This window comes from Bos grunniens, chromosome 17, assembly GCF_055505025.1.
Source record: "Bos grunniens cultivar Pamir isolate PY7600 chromosome 17, Bosgru_T2T1.0, whole genome shotgun sequence".
Lineage (NCBI taxonomy): Eukaryota > Metazoa > Chordata > Mammalia > Artiodactyla > Bovidae > Bos > Bos grunniens.
This window is the reverse complement of record NC_141181.1, coordinates 15,865,761-15,884,300: the sequence shown is the minus strand read 5'-3', so window position 1 is coordinate 15,884,300 and position 18,540 is coordinate 15,865,761. Positions and strand designations below refer to the sequence as shown.

Sequence of the window (18,540 nt, the reverse complement as noted above, 5' to 3'; positions counted from 1 at the left end):
GAATTTAAACTCTATCACTGCCCTCAGACTCTGTGTATGTACAATCTCAAATTTAATAAGTGATTCATTTTGAGATCAATGTATACTAAGAGACTAATAGCAAGGGAGGTTTTAGAAGGCTGCTGCATGCAATGACAGACACTGTGTTTGGGTTATGGAGTAGCTGTTGCACCATTATGCCCCTGCTGATATTTACACTCCATGTCACGATGGATGGGATAAATAACATTTTCCTCTTTATAATTATAGGTATGCATTATGCAAGGAGGTGAACCATGCACACACATGGTCCCTGCAAACAGTCACACCTAGTCTGTTCAGTGTATACCAACCTTGAAATAATAAAAATAATAATATGTTTAAATGTATGAGTGGGATATCATTCTTATTGAGCTAAGTAATTTATGAACTACTAATAATTCCTCATCTTTAAGACAGTTGTGACTAGACATATACTTAATACTCCTTTAGTTTCCTACTTTACTTGCTATTTTCTTTTATAATTAAATCCAAACTCAAACTCAGGAAATCTCTATCTGCAAGCTTATGAAGCTGATGTCAATCAGAGTAGTCTTTTCAATTTTCCCTTTTCTACCCCCCTTGGTAAATGAAGGGAAGTCATGTAACAAAATATTCAAATAATACCCTAAACACTCCTATGGGTGTGTGTGTGCTGTCACTCAGTCATGCCCGACCCTTTGGGACCCCATGGAGTGTAGCCCACCAGGCTCCTCTGCCCGTGGGGTTCCTCAGGTCAGAATACGGGAGTTAGTTGCCATGCCCTCCTCCAGCGGATCTTCCTGACCCAGGAATCCAACCCATGCTTCTCTCATGTCTCCTGCATTGGCAAGCAGGTTTTTTATCATTAGCACCACCTGGGAAACCCAAACACTCCTACAGGGAGACGTCAAAAACACACCAACTCCAAGTTGTAGAGAAGTTTACATCTAGTATGAAAAGAGAGATTGCAAGAGTCAATGGATTATGAAAGAAAGTGTAAGATTTTCAAAATCCAGACTTTCACAGAAGTCAAGGACTGACAATGTTTGTAAATTCATCGTCTCGATAATTGAGAGGGAACAGCTCACCTTTGCAACATGTCTATTTTGGTCCTTTAAGGAAAAATTTTTGTGACCCCTGTTATACAGCTAAATTCACACTGTATTTACTAACTTTCCTTAAATAAAAGAGAGAGAAATGAAGAAAAGGAGAGGGAAAAAAGATTGTATATCTATGTCTTTGTGTCTGTCTATCCATCTGTAACTATCTCTATGCACCCACAGAGCCTATGCAGAAGAAAATATAAAAAGGGACTTAATAGCAGCTTTTATCTGCCACTCATTTACTTACTGCTCTTCACCAACTAAAATGATATAATTTAGTTAATGGTTATTTTAAAGATTCAGAAAATAATTATTTCTGTTCCTTAGCAATGAAAATGACCATAATATAAAGTTGCCCTAGCAACTTATTTTTCTCTGTTGAAGAAAAGACTCCAAGCTTTTTTAAAAAAATGACTCTTTCATTAGAGATTTCCAAGCTAAAAATGAAGCATTTTGCACCCTTTGCAAGTGCTGAAAGATAAGTGCACAATGGCACCCACAGTCTTCGTCAAACAAGGTAAGAAAACCCAATAAAGTTGTGCTGTTGGTAGGAAAGTTGAGGCAAGCAAAATACTTTCTAGGATGTGAGTGAGACTAGGGTTAAAAGAAGCCACCTGCAGTAACCTGGATGGACCTAGACATTGTCATACAGAGTGACGCATGTCAGAAAAACAGACATCATATGGTACCACTTATATGTGGAATCTAGAAAAACAGTACTGCTGTTGCTGCTAAGTCGATTCAGTCGTGTCCGACTCTGTGCGACCCCAGAGACGGCAGCCCACTAGGCTCCCCCGTCCCTGGGATTCTCCAGGCAAGAACACTGGAGTGGGTTGCCATTTCCTTCTCCAATGCAGGAAAGTGAAAAGTGAAAGTGAAGTTGCTCAGTCGTGTCCGACCCTTAGCGACCCCATGGACTGCAGCCTTCCAGGCTCCTCCGTCCATGGGATTTCCCAGGCAAGAGTACTGGCGTGGGGTGCCATTGCCTTCTCCAAGAAAAACAGTACAGATGAACTTTTTTATAAAAACAAAATAGAGTCACAGATATTAAAAAAAAAAGGGGAGCCCAAAAACTTTTGATTATCAGGGGGAAAGGGCAGAGGGATAAATTGGGAGGTTGAGACTGACATACAGACACTGCTGCTGCTGCTGCTAAGTCGCTTCAGTCGTGTCCGACTCTGTGCGACCCCATAGACGGCAGCCCACCAGGCTCCCCCATCCCTGGGATTCTCCAGGCAAGAACACTGGAGTGGGTTGCCAAAAAGAAACCAATAACAACATACTGTATACAGCACAGGGACCTCTACTCAGTACTCTGTAATGACCTATACAGGATAAAAATCCAAGAAGAGTGGACATATGTGTATGTAAAACTGATTCACTTTGCTGTACAGCAGAAACACAACATTGGAAAATCAACTATGAATGTGAATGTGTTAGCAGCTCAGTCTTGCAGACTCTTTGCAGCTCCATCAACTGTAGCCAGGTTGCTCTGTCCATGGAATTCTCCAGACACAAATACTGAAGGGGTTTGACATTCCCTTTTCCTGGGGAACCTCCCAACCCAGGGATCAAACCCAGGTCTCCTGCATTACAGGTAGACTCCTGTCTGGGCCACCAGGGAAGCTCTGTCAACAATACTCAACTAAAAATTAAGAAAAAAAAAAAAAGAGGCCAAGAAAAGAACTGCAAAGTTCTTTTTAGGTTGGCAATTCCATCCAACCAAGAAAAAAGTCTCAAATTCTTTTGTAGGATAATGTCCTATTCTTACATTCTTAAATTGTTATACTATGCATATTAATTTTATAGTATAATATAATTTAATGATTATAGTATATTATTTTATATTATAAATATAATAATTTCAAATATTTTATCAGTTGGATGGCATAAATCTTAAAGGGCAGATTTTTAAGGAAAGTTTGCTGGATGATATTTTCTGTGCTTTTAAGTATGCCATTTCCACTGTCTTCATTCATAAAAGATATTATTATCAGACCTTATATAATAAAGTGGAGACACAGCGTTTTTCTCTCAATAATCAGTAGATATTACTCCACAGACTTCTGCAGAGAAATGTCGCTGCTGCTGCTGCTAAGTCACTTCAGTCGTGTCCGACTCTGTGCGACCCCAGAGACGGCAGCCCACTCGTCCCTGGGGTTCTCAAAGCAAGAACACTGGAGTGGGTTGCCATTTCCTTCTCCAATGCATGAAAGTGCAAAGTGAAAGTGAAGTTGCTCAGTCGTGTCCGACTCTTAGCGACCCCATGGACTGCAGCCTACCAGGCTCCTCCGTCCATGTTATTTTCCAGGCAGGAGTACTGGAGTGGGGTGCCATTGCCTTCTCCAAGAGAAATGTTAAGGTTAGCCTGATTTTCTCAACAGCATGTAAAGAAATAAAAATTGCATACATTTTCTTTCAAGATTTTGCATGAATTCTTTCCCAAGAATGCAGACATTTTCTGGTAGTTTCCAGCTTTTTGCCCTAAACATCTAACATCTTCCCTCTCATCATTTTGAACGTTTTCCCACCTTTGTTTAGTATTTGAGAAGAATTCCTGTTTGTGTTCCACATCTCTGATGTGATTTCTCAGTGTCAAATCTGTTCTGAGTCTGGATTTTCTTTTTTTTTGCCTGTTGCATTTTAAATTTTCATTATTCTTTCCATTATTTCTTTCTTCTTAGCATTTTCCCCAAAGGTGTTTTTTTTTTGTTGTTTTTTTGGTCACGCTGTGAAGCATGCAGGATCTTTGTTCCCTGGCCAGAGATTGAACCAAGGCCTCCTGCATTTAGAGCACAGAGTCCTAGAGTCTTAACCACTGGACTACCAGGGAATTCCCAAATGTGGTGGCCCTTAATTTAGCTCTTTCTGATTCCTTTTCATAATAGACATACCTCCTTACATTCTACTGAGATCACTAGCCAGTTTTCTTACAAATTTTCCGTATTTCTCTTTTGAATCTTCAGTATGACTTTTTCTCTACATTTCTTTAGAAAGTATTAAAGATTCATTGTTGAATTTTTTCCAACACATTTTAATAATAGGAGATTTACACAAAAAAGGTGCAATGTAGGGAGAAAAAGATGGCAGAGGAGTAGGTAGATGTGGAGTACACCTCTCTCCATGGATACATTAGGAATACATCTTCAGACACAACAGCACATGCAGAACCCTAGCTGGGAGCAGACAGGAGTACCTGAGCAGCGGAAAAGAACATACAGAACCACGCAAAACTCAGTAGGACAAGGAACTAGGGGGAAAAACAGGAGTGTCAGTAGGACCGGACCTGCCCTTGGCAGGAGAGGGAACTGAAACAGGGGTCTGATCCCCACAGCGGGGCAATTGTCTGAGTCAGAGGAGAAACACTTACGGCTGAGAGTGAAACAGCTGATCTATGGCAGCCTAAATGGAATGAGAATCAGACAGTCCTTGCTGCAGCCATGCATACCCTGGATGGAGGCAGGTCATACCCTGGACAGGGATGCAGGTCCCCTGGAAGGCACAGTGGCTGAAAACTGGAGTTTTAGGGATTGTGGAGCAATCCCAGGGCGAAGGCTGCTGTTGACTGCGGAGAGATGGATTGAGGGGGTGTGAGGGAGGAGATTGTGGTGGAAAATTTCTGTGGTGGAAAGCCAGGCAGCCATGGAAGCAAGGCGATACTGCTGAGTCACACGTAGTGGGTGGAGCCATCACCACAGCCTCTCTCTCCCCACACGCCAGCATTGGCAGCTGAACAATAGAGAGGCTGGCACGTCAAATGCCTGATGTACTGAGCTACAGAGTAGGACCCCACCCAGGGTGCCCCTTTAAGTGCCTGACAGGCCCATCTACAAAGCAGGACCCCACCCAGGGTGCCCCTTTAAGTGACTGATGAGCTGATCTATAGAGTAGGACCCCAGCCAGGGGAGCCCCTCTCTGTGCCTGACATGCCGAAAAACAAAGAAGGACCCCAGGCAAAGGAGCCCTCCCTTTAAGTGCCTGAATAAGCGCAGCAACAGAGAAAGACTGGCCAAAGGAGCCTTCTGATAGCCAGCTACAAGAGGCTTGAAAAAAGATTCTGATAGGGCCATAACTTTTGCTCTGCCAGGGTCCCCACAAGCCAAGCAACCACACCACCTTCACACTCAACTCTCATGGGGGCAGAGCTGCCACAGGCAAAAAAAAAACTTTATGTCTATGCATGCAGGGTCGCTTTGGTTGAGTCCAACTCTTTGCAGCCCTGTAGACTGTGGCCTGCCAGGCTTCTCTGTCAGGGAGAGGGGTTCTCCAGGCAAGAATACTGGAGCATATTGGCCATTACTGGTTGCCATACCCTTCTAGACCACTATATCTCCTGCTTCCCTAGCAGCCAACTCCCCTGAGTACCTGGTGCTGCCAGATGCCCTGTGACCCAAGCAGGTGCACCACCTCCAGACGTGGCCCTCATAGGGGCAAACCCAAGTCCTCCAGGGCAGCCTCAGGAGCAATCCCCAGTGGATGACCCACATGCAGAGGTGGAAATAAAACCACAATTGAAACCCAGGGCAGTGTGGCTAAAGAAGAAGACCCAAAAGCTTCCCACCAGCTGTACAAGCCGCAGATTAAATCCAAATGATAAACTAGGCAGACTCTGTCTATGGAATATATAAAAGGACATTCAAAGATCCCACAAAAGAAAACGCTCTAGTTCTGATAGCTGTGGACATTGGAGGCAAGAACACACAGGAGTAGGACCAGATTAGAACCTGAGCTGCCCCCACAACAAGTCCAGAGACCAGCACAGTGCTGGAGGGCATCCTAGGGAGGTGAGGTGGACTGTGACTCCCAGCGAGGGAGGGGACTCTGACAGCAGTGACTCAAGAAAAACATTTATTATTCTTATGTTTTGACTTGTTCTGTAGATTCTTTTGGATTTTTTTTCTTTCTTTTTCCTTTTATTTCCCCCTTTCTGTTGTAGTTGTCGATTTTATTTGCACTATGAAATCTAATTAATCTTTTGAGCTTTTTTTTTTTCTCCTCAGTCACATTTCTTTATTGTTGTTATAAACCTGTGCCTCTAGGTTGAGCATTTGCAGTTCTGTGGAGTTTTCCTTTTCTTTTTTCTTTAAATTTTCTCTTTAAAAAATTTTAAAAATCTATTATTATTTTTCTACATTTATTCCTTTGTTTGCTTTTTCTATGTTCTTTTCCCCTTTCAGTTAAACTTTAATGTATATAAATCTTTTTTATCTGCCTCTATTTAACTTTGGATATCTATTCTTTCTTGTTAGGTTTGTTTTCATTGCTTTATTTCCCAATTGGCACTTTGCTTTAGTTTTGTTTTCCAGTTTGTGCTTTAGTTAGTTTTGTTTTTAACTGGTAAATATAATTTTTGATTTCCTTTGTTTGCCAGGTCAATCTACTGTACTTTATTTTAGTTGGACTGTTTTGACTTTGCTTATTGTGTTTGAGGTCTCCTTTTCCCTGGCTTCAAGGCTGAATTCTTTCTTCCTTTTGGTTTCTGCCCCTCTAAGGTTGGCCCAGTGGTTTGTGTAAGCTTCTTATAGGGTGAGATTTGTGCTGAGTTTGTTTGTTTGTTTGCTTGTTTTTCCTCCGAAGTCCAAGACTGAGTGAGGTGGTAATCCTGTCTGCTGATGATTGGGTTTGCATTTTTTTTGTTTGTTTGTTGTTTAGGTGAAGGGTCCTGCGCAGGGTGCTACTGGTGTTGTGATGACGCCAGGTCTTGTGTTCAAGTGGTTTCTTTTGTGTCATTTCTCACTATCTGATACTCCCTAGGGTTAGCTCTCTGGTAGTCTAGGGTCTTGGAGTCAGTGCTCCCACTCCAAAGGTTCAGGGCTTGATCTCTGGTCAGGAATGAAGATTCCTCAAGTGGTTTCTTATGGTATTAAGTGAGATTAAAGCAAATACCCAAAAATGAGAAACCAAAGATGAACCCCAAACATATGGCAGTTAAAAAATCAGGCAAAAGATAATTAAAATAATGGAATGTACACATATACATATATACCCATAAGCAAAGTCCAAACAGTCCAACTAAAATCAAAACAAAATTAATACGGAAACACAAGTCTTAAATGATAACGTTAGATGTGATAAATCTCATTGATATCTTCAGGAAATTCCACCCAAATGCAGAAGAATACACCTTCTCAGGTATATTATATATGCACAAAGAACATTCTCCAGGATAGACCACATCCTGGGTCACAAATCAAACCTTAGTAAATTTAAGAAAGTTGAAGTTGTATCGAGCATCTTCTCTGACCACAACGTTATGAGACTAGATAGCAATTACAAGAAAAAAACTTAAAGAAACACAAACACATGGAGATTAAGCAATACATTTCTAAATAACCAAAAGGTTACTGAAGAAATCATAAGGGAAATAAAAAATTTCTAGAAACAAATGACAATGAAAACATGACAACTCAAAACATATGGGATGCAGCAGAAGCAGTTCTAAGAGGTAAGTTTATAGCAATACAATCCTACCTCAAGAAAGAAGAAAAACAATGAATAGACAACCTAACTTTACACCTAAAAGAACTGGAAAAAGAAGAATAACAACAACAACAAAAAAAAAAACACCAAAATTAGTAAAAGGAAGGAAATCATAAAGATCTGAGCAGAAATAAATGAAAAAGAAATGAAAGAAACAATAATAAAGATTAATAAAACTAAAAGCTCATTCTTTGAGAAGATAAAAAAAATTGACAAACCTTTGGCCAGATTCATCAAGAAAAAGAAAGAAGAATCAAATCAACAAAATCAGAAATGAAAAAAGAGAGGTTATGACAGACAATGTAGAAATACAAAGGATTATAAGAGACTATTATAAACAACTATATGGCAATAAAATGGATAACTTGGAAGAAATGGACAGATTCATAGAAAAGTTCAATCTTCTAAGACTGCATCAGGAGGATAGAAATTATGAACAACTCAATTACAAGCACTGAAATTGAAGCTGTGATCAAAAATCTCCCAAAAAACAAAAGCCCAGGACCAGACAGCTTCGCAGGAGAATTCTATCAAACATTTAGAGAAGAGCTAATGTCTGTCCTTCTAAAACTCTTTCAGAAAACTGCAGAGGAAGGAACACTTTCAAACTCATTCTATGTGGCCACCATCACCCTGATACCAAAACCAAAGACAACACAAAAAAGAAAACTATAGGCCAGTATCACTGATGAAAATAGATGCAAAAATCCTCAACAAAATTTTAGCAAACAGAATACAGCAACACATCAGAAAGCTCATACACCATGATTAAGTTGGGTTTATTCCAGGGAAGGAAACGGCAACCCACTCCAGTATTCCTGCCTGGAGAATCCCATGGATGGAGGAGTCTGATGGAGGAGTCCATGGGGTTGCAAAGAGTCAGACACGACTGAGCAACTTCATTTTCACTTCCTTTCTTTATTCCAGGGATGCAAGGATTCTTCAATATACATAAATCAATCAATGTAGTACCCTATAGTAACAAACTGAAATGTAAAAAATATATGATAATCTCAATACATGCATAAAAAGCCTTTGACAAAATTCAGCACCCATTTATGATTAAAACTCTTCAAAAAATAGGCATAGAAGGAATCTACCTCAACATAGTAAAGGCCATATATGATAAGCCTCCAGTACACATTATTCTCAATGGTGAAAAACTGAAAGCATTCCCCCTAAGATCAGAAACAAGAAAAGGGTGCCCACTTTCCCCACTATTATTCAAAATAGTTCTGGAAGTCCTAGCTACAGCAATCAGAGAAGAAAAAGAAATAAAAGGAATACAGATCAGAAAAGAAGCAAAGCTCTCACTGTTTGCAGATGACATGATACTGTACATAAAAAACCCTAAAGATAGTATCAGAAAATTACTAGAGCTAATCAGTGAATTTAACAAAGTTGCAGGATACAAAATCAATACACAGAAATCACTTGCATTTCTATATATTAACAATCAAAAATCAGAAATAGAAATTAAGGAATCAATCCCATTCACCATTGCAACAAAAATAATTAAATATCTAGGAATAAACTTACCTAAGGAGACAAAAGAACTGTACATAGAAAATTATAAGACACTGATGAAAGAAATCAAAAATGAAACAAACAGATGGAGAGATAGCCCATGTTCCTAGGTAGGAAGAATCAATATTGTAAAAATGACTATATTACCAAATGCAATCTACAGATTCAATGTGATACCAATCAAATTACCAGACATTTTTCAAAGAACTAGAAGAAAAAATTTCACAACTCATGTGGAAACACAAAAGACCCCAAATAGCCAAAGCAGTCCTGAGAAAGAAGAATGGAGCTGAAGGAGTCAACCTTCCTGACTTCAGATTATACTACAAAGCCAAAGTCTTTAAGACAGTATGGTACTGGCATAAAAACAGAAATATAGACCAATGGAACAAGACAGAAAGCCCAGAAATAAACCCATGCACCTCTGGGTACCTTATTTTTGACAAAGGAAGCAAGAATATACAATGGGGCAAAGACAGCCTCTTCAATAAATGGTGCTGGGAAAACTGGACAGCTCCATGTAAAAGAATGAAATTAGAACACTTCCTAACACCATACACAAAGATAAACTCAACATGGATTATAGACTTAAATGTAAGACCAGAAACTATAAAACTCTTACAGGAAAACATAGGCAGAACACCCAATGACATAAATCAAAGCAAGATCTTCTATGACCTACCTCCTAGAGTAATGGAAATAAATATAAAAGTAAATAAGTGGGACCTGATTAAACTTAAAAGCTTTTGCACAGCAAAGGAAACTATAAGCAAGGTGAAAAGACAACCCTCAGAATGGGAGAAAATAATAGCAAATGAAACAACTGACAAAGGATTAATTTCCAAAACATACAAGCAGTTCATACAACTCAATACCAGAAAAACAAACAACCCAATCAAAATGTGGGCAAAAGACCTAAACAGACATTTCTCCAAAGAAGACATACAGATGGCTAACAAACACATGAAAAGATGCTCAACAACGCTCATTGTTAGAGAAAAGGAAATCAAAACAATGTGATATCACCTCACACCGCTCAGAATGGCCATCATCAAAAAGTCTACAAATAATAAATGCTGGAGAGGGTGTGGAGAAAAGGGAATGCTCTTGTACTATTTGTGGGAATGTAAATTGATATAGTGACTATGGAAGATGTATGGAGACTCCTTTAAAAACTAGGAATAAAACCACCATATGACCCAGCAATCCCACTCCTAGGCATATACCCTGAGGAAACCAAAATTGAAAAAGACACATGTATCCCATTGTTAATTGCAGCACTATTTACAATAGCTAGAACATGGAAGAAACCTAGATGTCCATTGACAGATGACTGGAAAAAGAAGTTGTGGTACATATACACAAGGGAATATTACTCAGCCATAAAAAGGAACACCTTTGAGTCAGTTCTAATGAGGTGGATGAACCTAGAACCTATTATACAGAGTGAAATGAGTCATAAAGAGAAAAATAAATATTGTATTTTAACGCAAGTATACGGACTTTAGAAAGATGGTACTAAAGAATTTACTTACAGGGCAGCAATGGAGAAACAGACATAGAGAATAGACTTATGGACATGGGGAGAGGGGAGGAGAGGGTGAGATGAATGGAAAGAGTAACATGGAAACTTACATTACCATGTGTAAAATAGATAGCCAATGGGAATTAGATGTATGGCTAAGATACTCAAACAGGGGCTCTGCATCAGCCTAGAAGGGTGATGGGAAGGGAGATGGGAGGGAAGTTCAGAATGGAGGGGATATATGTATACCTATGGCTGATTCAGGCTGAGGTTTGACAGAAAACAACAAAATTCTGTAAAGCAATTATCCTTCAATAAAAAAAAATTTTAAAAAGGCGTCGTGTAAGCTATAAATGAGGATCACATATGTGATGAAAAATTTTCAAGTGCTCAGTAGTCATATTTAAAGAGCAAAAAGAGATGCATATAAAATTAATAATACATTGTATTTAACACCAATATAGCCAAAATGTTATTTAACATTTCATTATGAAATTGATCTTTTTCATTTGTGTGTGAAGAATTTGAAAACTGGTTTGTATTTTACACATGTGTAACATCTCAAATTGAACTGTTCATATTGCAGTGATTAACAGTTTTAGCAGCCAAACATACTGGGCAACGCCAGTCTTGATTTTTATATTACCATCATACTTTATGATGTGCAATAAATCAGACAGAGAAAGACAAATATATTATACTGCTTATATTCAGAATCGTAGAAAAATAATACAAATGAACTTACTTGTAAAATAGAAAGATTCACAAACTTAGAAAACAAACTATGGTTACCAAAGGGGAAAGGTGAGGTGTGCGATAAATTGGGAGTTTGGGATTAACAGATACACACTTGGGTGTATAAAATGGATAAGCAGTAGGGTCCTACTGTAGAGCTCAGGGAATTGTACTCACTATTCTGTAATAACCTATATGGGAAAAGAATCTGAAAAAGAGTAGATGTATATGTATTATATGGGCCTCCCCAGTGACTCAGCAGTAATGCAGAAGTTGCAGGAGACATAGGTTTGATTCTCGAGTCAGGAAGATTCCCTGGAGGAGGGCATAGCAACCCACTGTAGTATTCTTGCTGGGAAAATCCCGTGGACAAAGGAGCCTGGTGGGCTACAGTCCATAGTGTTGCAAAGAGTCAAATACAACTGAAGCCACTTATCATGCATGCACGTATGTATAACTGAATCACTTAGCTGTACACCAGAAACTAACACAATCTTGTAAATCAGTGACAGTCCAATATAAAATAAAAATTAAAAAGAAGACTAAAATAAAAAAAGAGGAAATGTTTTATAGAAAAAGTAATTAAGGTAAGAGATGATCATAAACCATATTCTCTTACCTACACAAATCTTCTTTGATTTGAAGAGAGATCAATTCCTTAGGAATATGAAAAGAAAGTATGCTCTCTGACATCTGCTCCCGGATTTGCATCCACTTATTGTCAGAAGTGGGAAATCTGTATAATTTACACACTGGGTTCTTTAACACTGGAAAAGGAGAGAAAAATCAAGGTTAATAGTCATATTATAAAGATATGTCCATTAGATAAAGATCAATTAACAAAATCATTAATCAGGCTACCATTCTAATTATTTATTTGATGAAAAATTTTTATTATAACCCATAGTGTATTTGAGTTCCTAAGAATTTTCTCCATACACTTTATTTTTTTCAGTAGCTTCTGGGACATCAGTCTTTATTAAATTAAAAAGTGATACATCAAATTCCAATTCATAAAGTGGCCACTGTGGTTCTCTGATATACTGCCTAATAATTATTTTCCCTTCTAAAGATTTTCTTATAGTATATATATTTATAACTATAGATGAAAATATATGGATTTATATATCATACTTACTTTGAAAAAATATATTTCTGAATTTCTTCCAATCACTCTAAGTCAGCTTTACCCACTTACATAGTAGGTGACAACTGATATGTTATATTAAAGGTTCTAAATGACCCTACAACCAAAAGTGACTTATTTCTCAAATGTCAAAAGGTTTATTCCTGGTTTAAGATCTATTAAAATTCAAATATTATTCATACTTCAGTGCCACTAAGTCAATAACACACTTTCCTGAAACCACACGTTATTAGAAGCAGAACAGGGAGACTACAGAGCAAATTGAATATTTGGGGTGGATGGGCAGTGATTAGGGGAAAAGCAACATGGTCATGTCATTAAGGATTTTAAAAGATTAAAAGAAAAAGTGTAAGACTAGACATTAAGATAATACTTGAGACACCTTTTATGAGGCCAGCATTCCTGCTGCACTACCAAGCCCTATATTTCAGGGCAAGGTTTTATCTCCACTGCTGCTGGGCAATGAATTTAAGAGAAATACATCAAAATTTAGTGAACAACAAAATATCACGTCAATCACCAATCAAGTATCTATGATTATTTGGCTCCAGTTTCCCAATAAAGCTAACTAAAAACAGAACTTGATATTGAAGTGGATGTAAGACTTTAATAAGACCCAGCCTGGAATGTGGCCCAAGTCTCTCCAATGTATAGAGTAAACCACTTTTAAACATTTCAGAGTTCCAAAAGCCTGTGAATGCTTGTGTGCTAAGTCACTTCAGTTGCGTCTGACCATTTGCAACTCTATGGACTGTAGCCTGGCAGGCGCCTCTGTCCATGAGGTTCTCCAGGCAAGAATACTGGAGTGACTTGCCATGCCCTCCTCCAGGGGATCTTCCTGACCCAGGGATAAAATCTGTGTCTCCTGCATTGGCAGGCAGATTCTTTACCACTAGTACCACCTGAGAAGCCAATAAGCCTGTACCACATTTATTACTTGGATAAATATATATACATACACATATATACACACATACATATATATTTCTGAGCATTAAAATGAGGAACTATTCATCCATTCTGCAACCACCATTCTCAGTGGTTCAGTCTGGACATTATCATTGTTAAGGAGGCACCATCTCACACCAGTCAGAATGGCTGCCATCCAAAAGTCTACTAACAATAAATGCTGGAGAGGGTGTGAAGAAAAGGGAACCCTCTTACACTGTTGGTGGGAATGCAAACTAGTACAGCCACTATGGAGAACAGTGTGGAGATTCCTTATAAAACTGGAAACAGCAATCCCACTGCTGGGCATACACACTAAGGAAACCAGAATTGAAAGAGACACATGTACCCCAATGTTCACTGCAGCACTGTTTTTAATAGCCAGGACATGGAAGCAATCTAGATGTTCATCAGCAGACATATATGTATGTATATGTTCATCCATATACATAATGGAGTATTACTCAGCCATTAAAAAGAATACATTTGAATCAGTTCTAATGAGGTGGAGGAAACTGGAGCCTATTATACAGAGTGAAATAAGTCAGAAAGAAAAACACCAATACAGTATACTAACACATATATATGGAATTTAGAAAGATGGTAATGATGACCCTATATGTGAGACAGCAAAAGAGACACAGATGTATAGAACAGTCTTTTGGACTCTGTGGGAAAAGGCAAGGGTGGGATGATTTGAGAGAATAGCATTGAAACATGTATATTATCATATGTGAAACAGATCGCCAGTCCAGGTTCGATGCATGAGACAGGGTGCTCAGGGCTGGTGCACTGGGATGACCCTGAGGGATGGGATGGGGACGGAGGTGGGAGGAGGGTTCAGGATAGGGGACACATGTACACCCGTGGCTGATTCATGTCAATGTATGGCAAAAACCACTACAATATTGTAAAGTAATTAGCCTTCAATTAAAATTTCAAAAAAAGTACATCAGAAACCTTGATAGCAAACATCTCATTCTTCAATAGCCAGATTCAAAGCTCCCACTACACTTCTCTATTTCCTGTAAGTGTTATCTAGAATGTGCACTTTTTAAAAACACCAATGTGGTTTAGTCACTAACTAGTGTCCGATTCTTGCAACCTCATGTGGACTCCTCTGTCCACAAGATTCTCCAGGCAAGAATACTGGAGTGGGTTGCCATTTTCTACTCCAGGGGATCTTCCAACCCAGGAATCAACCTGGGTCTCCTGCCATTTCAGGCAGATTCTTTACCCACTGAGCTGCAAAGGAAGATAAAAACACCAATAGAAGCCAGAAAACAGTAGTATATTTCCCATCCATTGAGAGACAATATTTTAAATCCAGTATTGCATGTCCCAAAGGATTATATTTTGGCCATAAATATGACCTTTAAGTCTTATGAATCAGATTATATCACAGACCATATTTAAGGCTAATTACACTTTCTCATTTTGGTGAATTATAATTGACATAATATTATATTAGTTGCAGGTATACAATGTAATGACTCAGTGTTTGTATATATTGTTAAATGATTACCACAATGAGTCTTGTTAACATCTGTCACCATACATAATCACAAATTTTTTCTTGTGATGAGAACTTTAAAAATCTCTCTCAGGAACTTTCAAACATGCCAAACAGTATTATTAACTATAATCATGCTGCATATTATGTCCTCAAAACTATTTTATAACTAAAAATCTGCATGTTTTGATACCTTCACTCCCATCCCCTGTCCCTCATCTCTGGAAACCACCAATCTGTCTTTGTATCTGAGTTCTTTTTTTTTTTTTTTAATTTGTTATGCTTTGGTTTGTTTTCAGATGCTACATATAGGTGAAATCATACAGTAGCTGTCTTTCTCTGTCTGATACTTCACTTAGCATAATGCCCTCAAGCTCTATCCACAAATGGCAAGCTTTCATTCTTTTTTATGGCTGAATAATATTCTATTCTGTGTGTGTGTGTGATCTGTGTATCACATTTTTTTATCCATTCATCTGTGGATGCTGAGGTTGTTTCCATGCCTTGTCCACTGAAAATAATGCTGCAATGAACACTGGGATGCATGTATCTTTTTGAATTAATCTTTTCATTTACTTTGGATAAATACACAGAAGAGGCAATGATGGTAGTTCTTTCTTTAGTTTTTTAGGACATCTCCATATTGCTTTCCATAGTGGCAGTACCAGTTAACATTGCCATCAACAGTACACAAAAGTTTCCTATTCTCCACATCCTTGCTGATAATACTTGTTAGATCTTGTATTTTTGATACCCTTTCTAACAGATGTGAGATGGTATCTCACTGTGGTTTTGATTTGCATTTCCCTCATGATTGGTGATGTTAAGTAACTTTTCATGTACTTGCTGGCCATCTTTATGTCTTCTTTGGAAAAACATCTATTCATATCCTCTGTCCATTTTTAATCAGATTTTTTTGTTGTTGTTTTTGAGTTGTAGGAATTCTTTACATAATTTGGGTATTTGCCCTTATCAGATATAGTTCTTTTTATATGAAATACAGAAACCTATAACCCATGAAAGAAACTATGGTATTTAATTCATCTTTAAAGTGACAATATTTCAAAGATGTAAGAATTTTACTAAAACCTCTACTGCAATAGACTTGGAAAATAAAATATATATATATGTAGACAATTCAATATATTGTAAGTCAAGTTAAATCATTTATAAGATATTAGGAATTCTAATTAACATGGTCAGGAATATAAATGAATCATTTTATAGTAAGATAAAAACTCAGCCTCTGTCCAAATTTTCCCTTTGTAATCTAAGTAAATATTCAATTACTTGGGTTATCTATATTTAGTACATGTTCTGCTTATTAACCTCTGTGTTTTTTTTTTTTTCCAGATTACACAGAATCTTTGTATCTTCCAAACCATGGTTAAAAATCCTTGGGTTTTTCTTGCCTTTAATAAAACAATAATTATTTTTAGAAGATTTATACTTTTAATTAGGTTGCAAAATATAATATTCCTTATTTTATTTATCTCAAAACCAGTCCTTCAACTTTTGATTCTCCTGTTTTCATTTTAATGCTCTTCAATGTATTCTAAATATAAACCTTTGTTGAAATAACATAAGTAGAAATCAAGGACAGTATGATTAATGTGCTCCAGAATTCTCCTGTAACCACTCCAGACACAAGGTCCAAGACCCTGTGAAAATGCTGCTAGTTTTTAAGGAAAATGCTTGAGGCAAATAATAAACAAAAGATCAGGCTACTTGATCTACCTCCTAGAATTCCCAATAATGTCTCCAATCTAACTTTCATGCTATACATTCTAAGCTTTTGAAACTCATAAATCTCTAAACACTGATACTAAATTTTATATAGTTACAAGGGTCTCAATGCAGACATAGTGGAATCCACTTTATAGCCCAGTTTGATCCAGGAGCATTGCTTATTGAAAACCTACCAAAACCAAGAACATCTACTCTGTATCCTAAAATGTCATATAACAGAGTAAGACTTAGAAAATAAAAATCAATATATGGTCTGCAAAAACTATAAAACTCTTAGAGGAAAACATAGGCAGAACACTCTGTGACATAAATCACAGCAAGATCCTCTATGACCCAAACCTACAGTAATGGAAATAAAAACAAGAATGAACAAGTGGGACACAATTAAACTTAAAAAAACCTTTGTAGAGCAAAGGAAACTATAAACTAGGTGAAATGGCAACCCTCAGAATGGGAGAAAAAAATAGCAAATGAAACAACTGACAAAGGGTTAATTTTCAAAATATACAAGTAGCTCATGCAACTCAATACCAGAAAAACAAACAACACAATCAAAAAGTGGGCAAAAGACCCAAGCAGATATTTCTCCAAAGAAGACATATAGATGGCTAACAAATACATGAAAAGATGCTCAACACTGCTCATTATTAGAGAAATGCAAATCAAAAGTACAATGAGATATCACCTCACACCAGTCAGAACGGCCATCATCAAAAAAACATGCAAACAATAAATGCTGGAGAAGATATGGAGAAAAGAGAACCCTCTTGCACTACTGGTGGGAATGTAAATTGATACAACCACTGAGGAAAACACTATGATGATTCCTTAAAAAATTAGGAATAAAACTACTGTGTGACCCAACAATCCCACTACTGGATATATTCCTTGAGAAAATCATAATTGAAAAAGACACACGTACCGCAGTGTTCACTGCAGCACTATTTACAATAGCTCGGACACAGAAGCAACCTAGATGCCCATCGACAGAGGAATGGATAAGGAAGCTGTGGTACATATATACAATGCATGACTCAGTCAGAAAAAGGAATGTATTTGAGTCAGTGATAATGAGGTGGATGAACCGAGAGCCTCTTGTATAGAGTGAAGCAAGTCAGAAAGAGAAAAATACAAAGTATATTAACACATACATACGGAATCTAGAAGGATGGTACTGATGACCATATTCACAGGGTAGCACTAGAGATGCAGACATAAAAAATGGACTTATGAACAATGTTGGGGTGGGAGAGGGTGGGATGAATAAAGACAGAAGCATGGAAACACATACACTACCTTATATAAAACAGATAGCTAGTGGGAATTTACTGTATGCCTCAGAGAATTCAAACTGGTGCTCTGCGACAACCTAGAGGGGTGGGATGGGATGGGAGGTGGGAGGAAGGTTCAAGAAGGTGTGGACATATGTGTACCTATGGCTGATTCATACTGATGTATGGCAGAAACCAATACAATATTATAAAGCAATTATCTCTCAATTACAAATAAATAAATTTGTGAAATTCAATATATGGTCTGACTTTTAATTACCATGAAATTTGTTCCACTGGTCACAAACAGATCAGAGAAGATGTTCTCAGCTCAAAATTTTGCTGGGTTCATAGTGGGAAGATTTTTGCCATCCTCACATAAAAGAAAGTCATGGTATTCATGTATCAAAGACTGAACAGTGGGCCATAAGTAACGAATGCTTTTGTCATTTTAGAAATGCTTCTGCCCTATAGCAGAGACACAATTTCAACAATTCTGCACACACACTCTAGCTGTGGAAATGAGCCCACCACTTTCAGCT

The 18,540-nt window shown here is 37.8% G+C and overlaps 1 protein-coding gene across 9 annotated transcripts in view; it reads right to left on the bottom strand.

Annotated features, from left to right (window-relative positions):
- Positions 1–18,540, bottom strand: part of INPP4B (inositol polyphosphate-4-phosphatase type II B) — an 853,196-nt gene that overhangs the window by 210,685 nt on the left and 623,971 nt on the right. For all 9 annotated transcript variants that reach the window (XM_086346584.1, XM_086346591.1, XM_086346583.1 and 6 more), the window contains one exon: positions 11,990–12,137. In XM_086346584.1, coding sequence (XP_086202710.1) covers positions 11,990–12,137 — 148 coding nt within the window. The remainder of the gene's footprint in view (positions 1–11,989; positions 12,138–18,540) is intronic.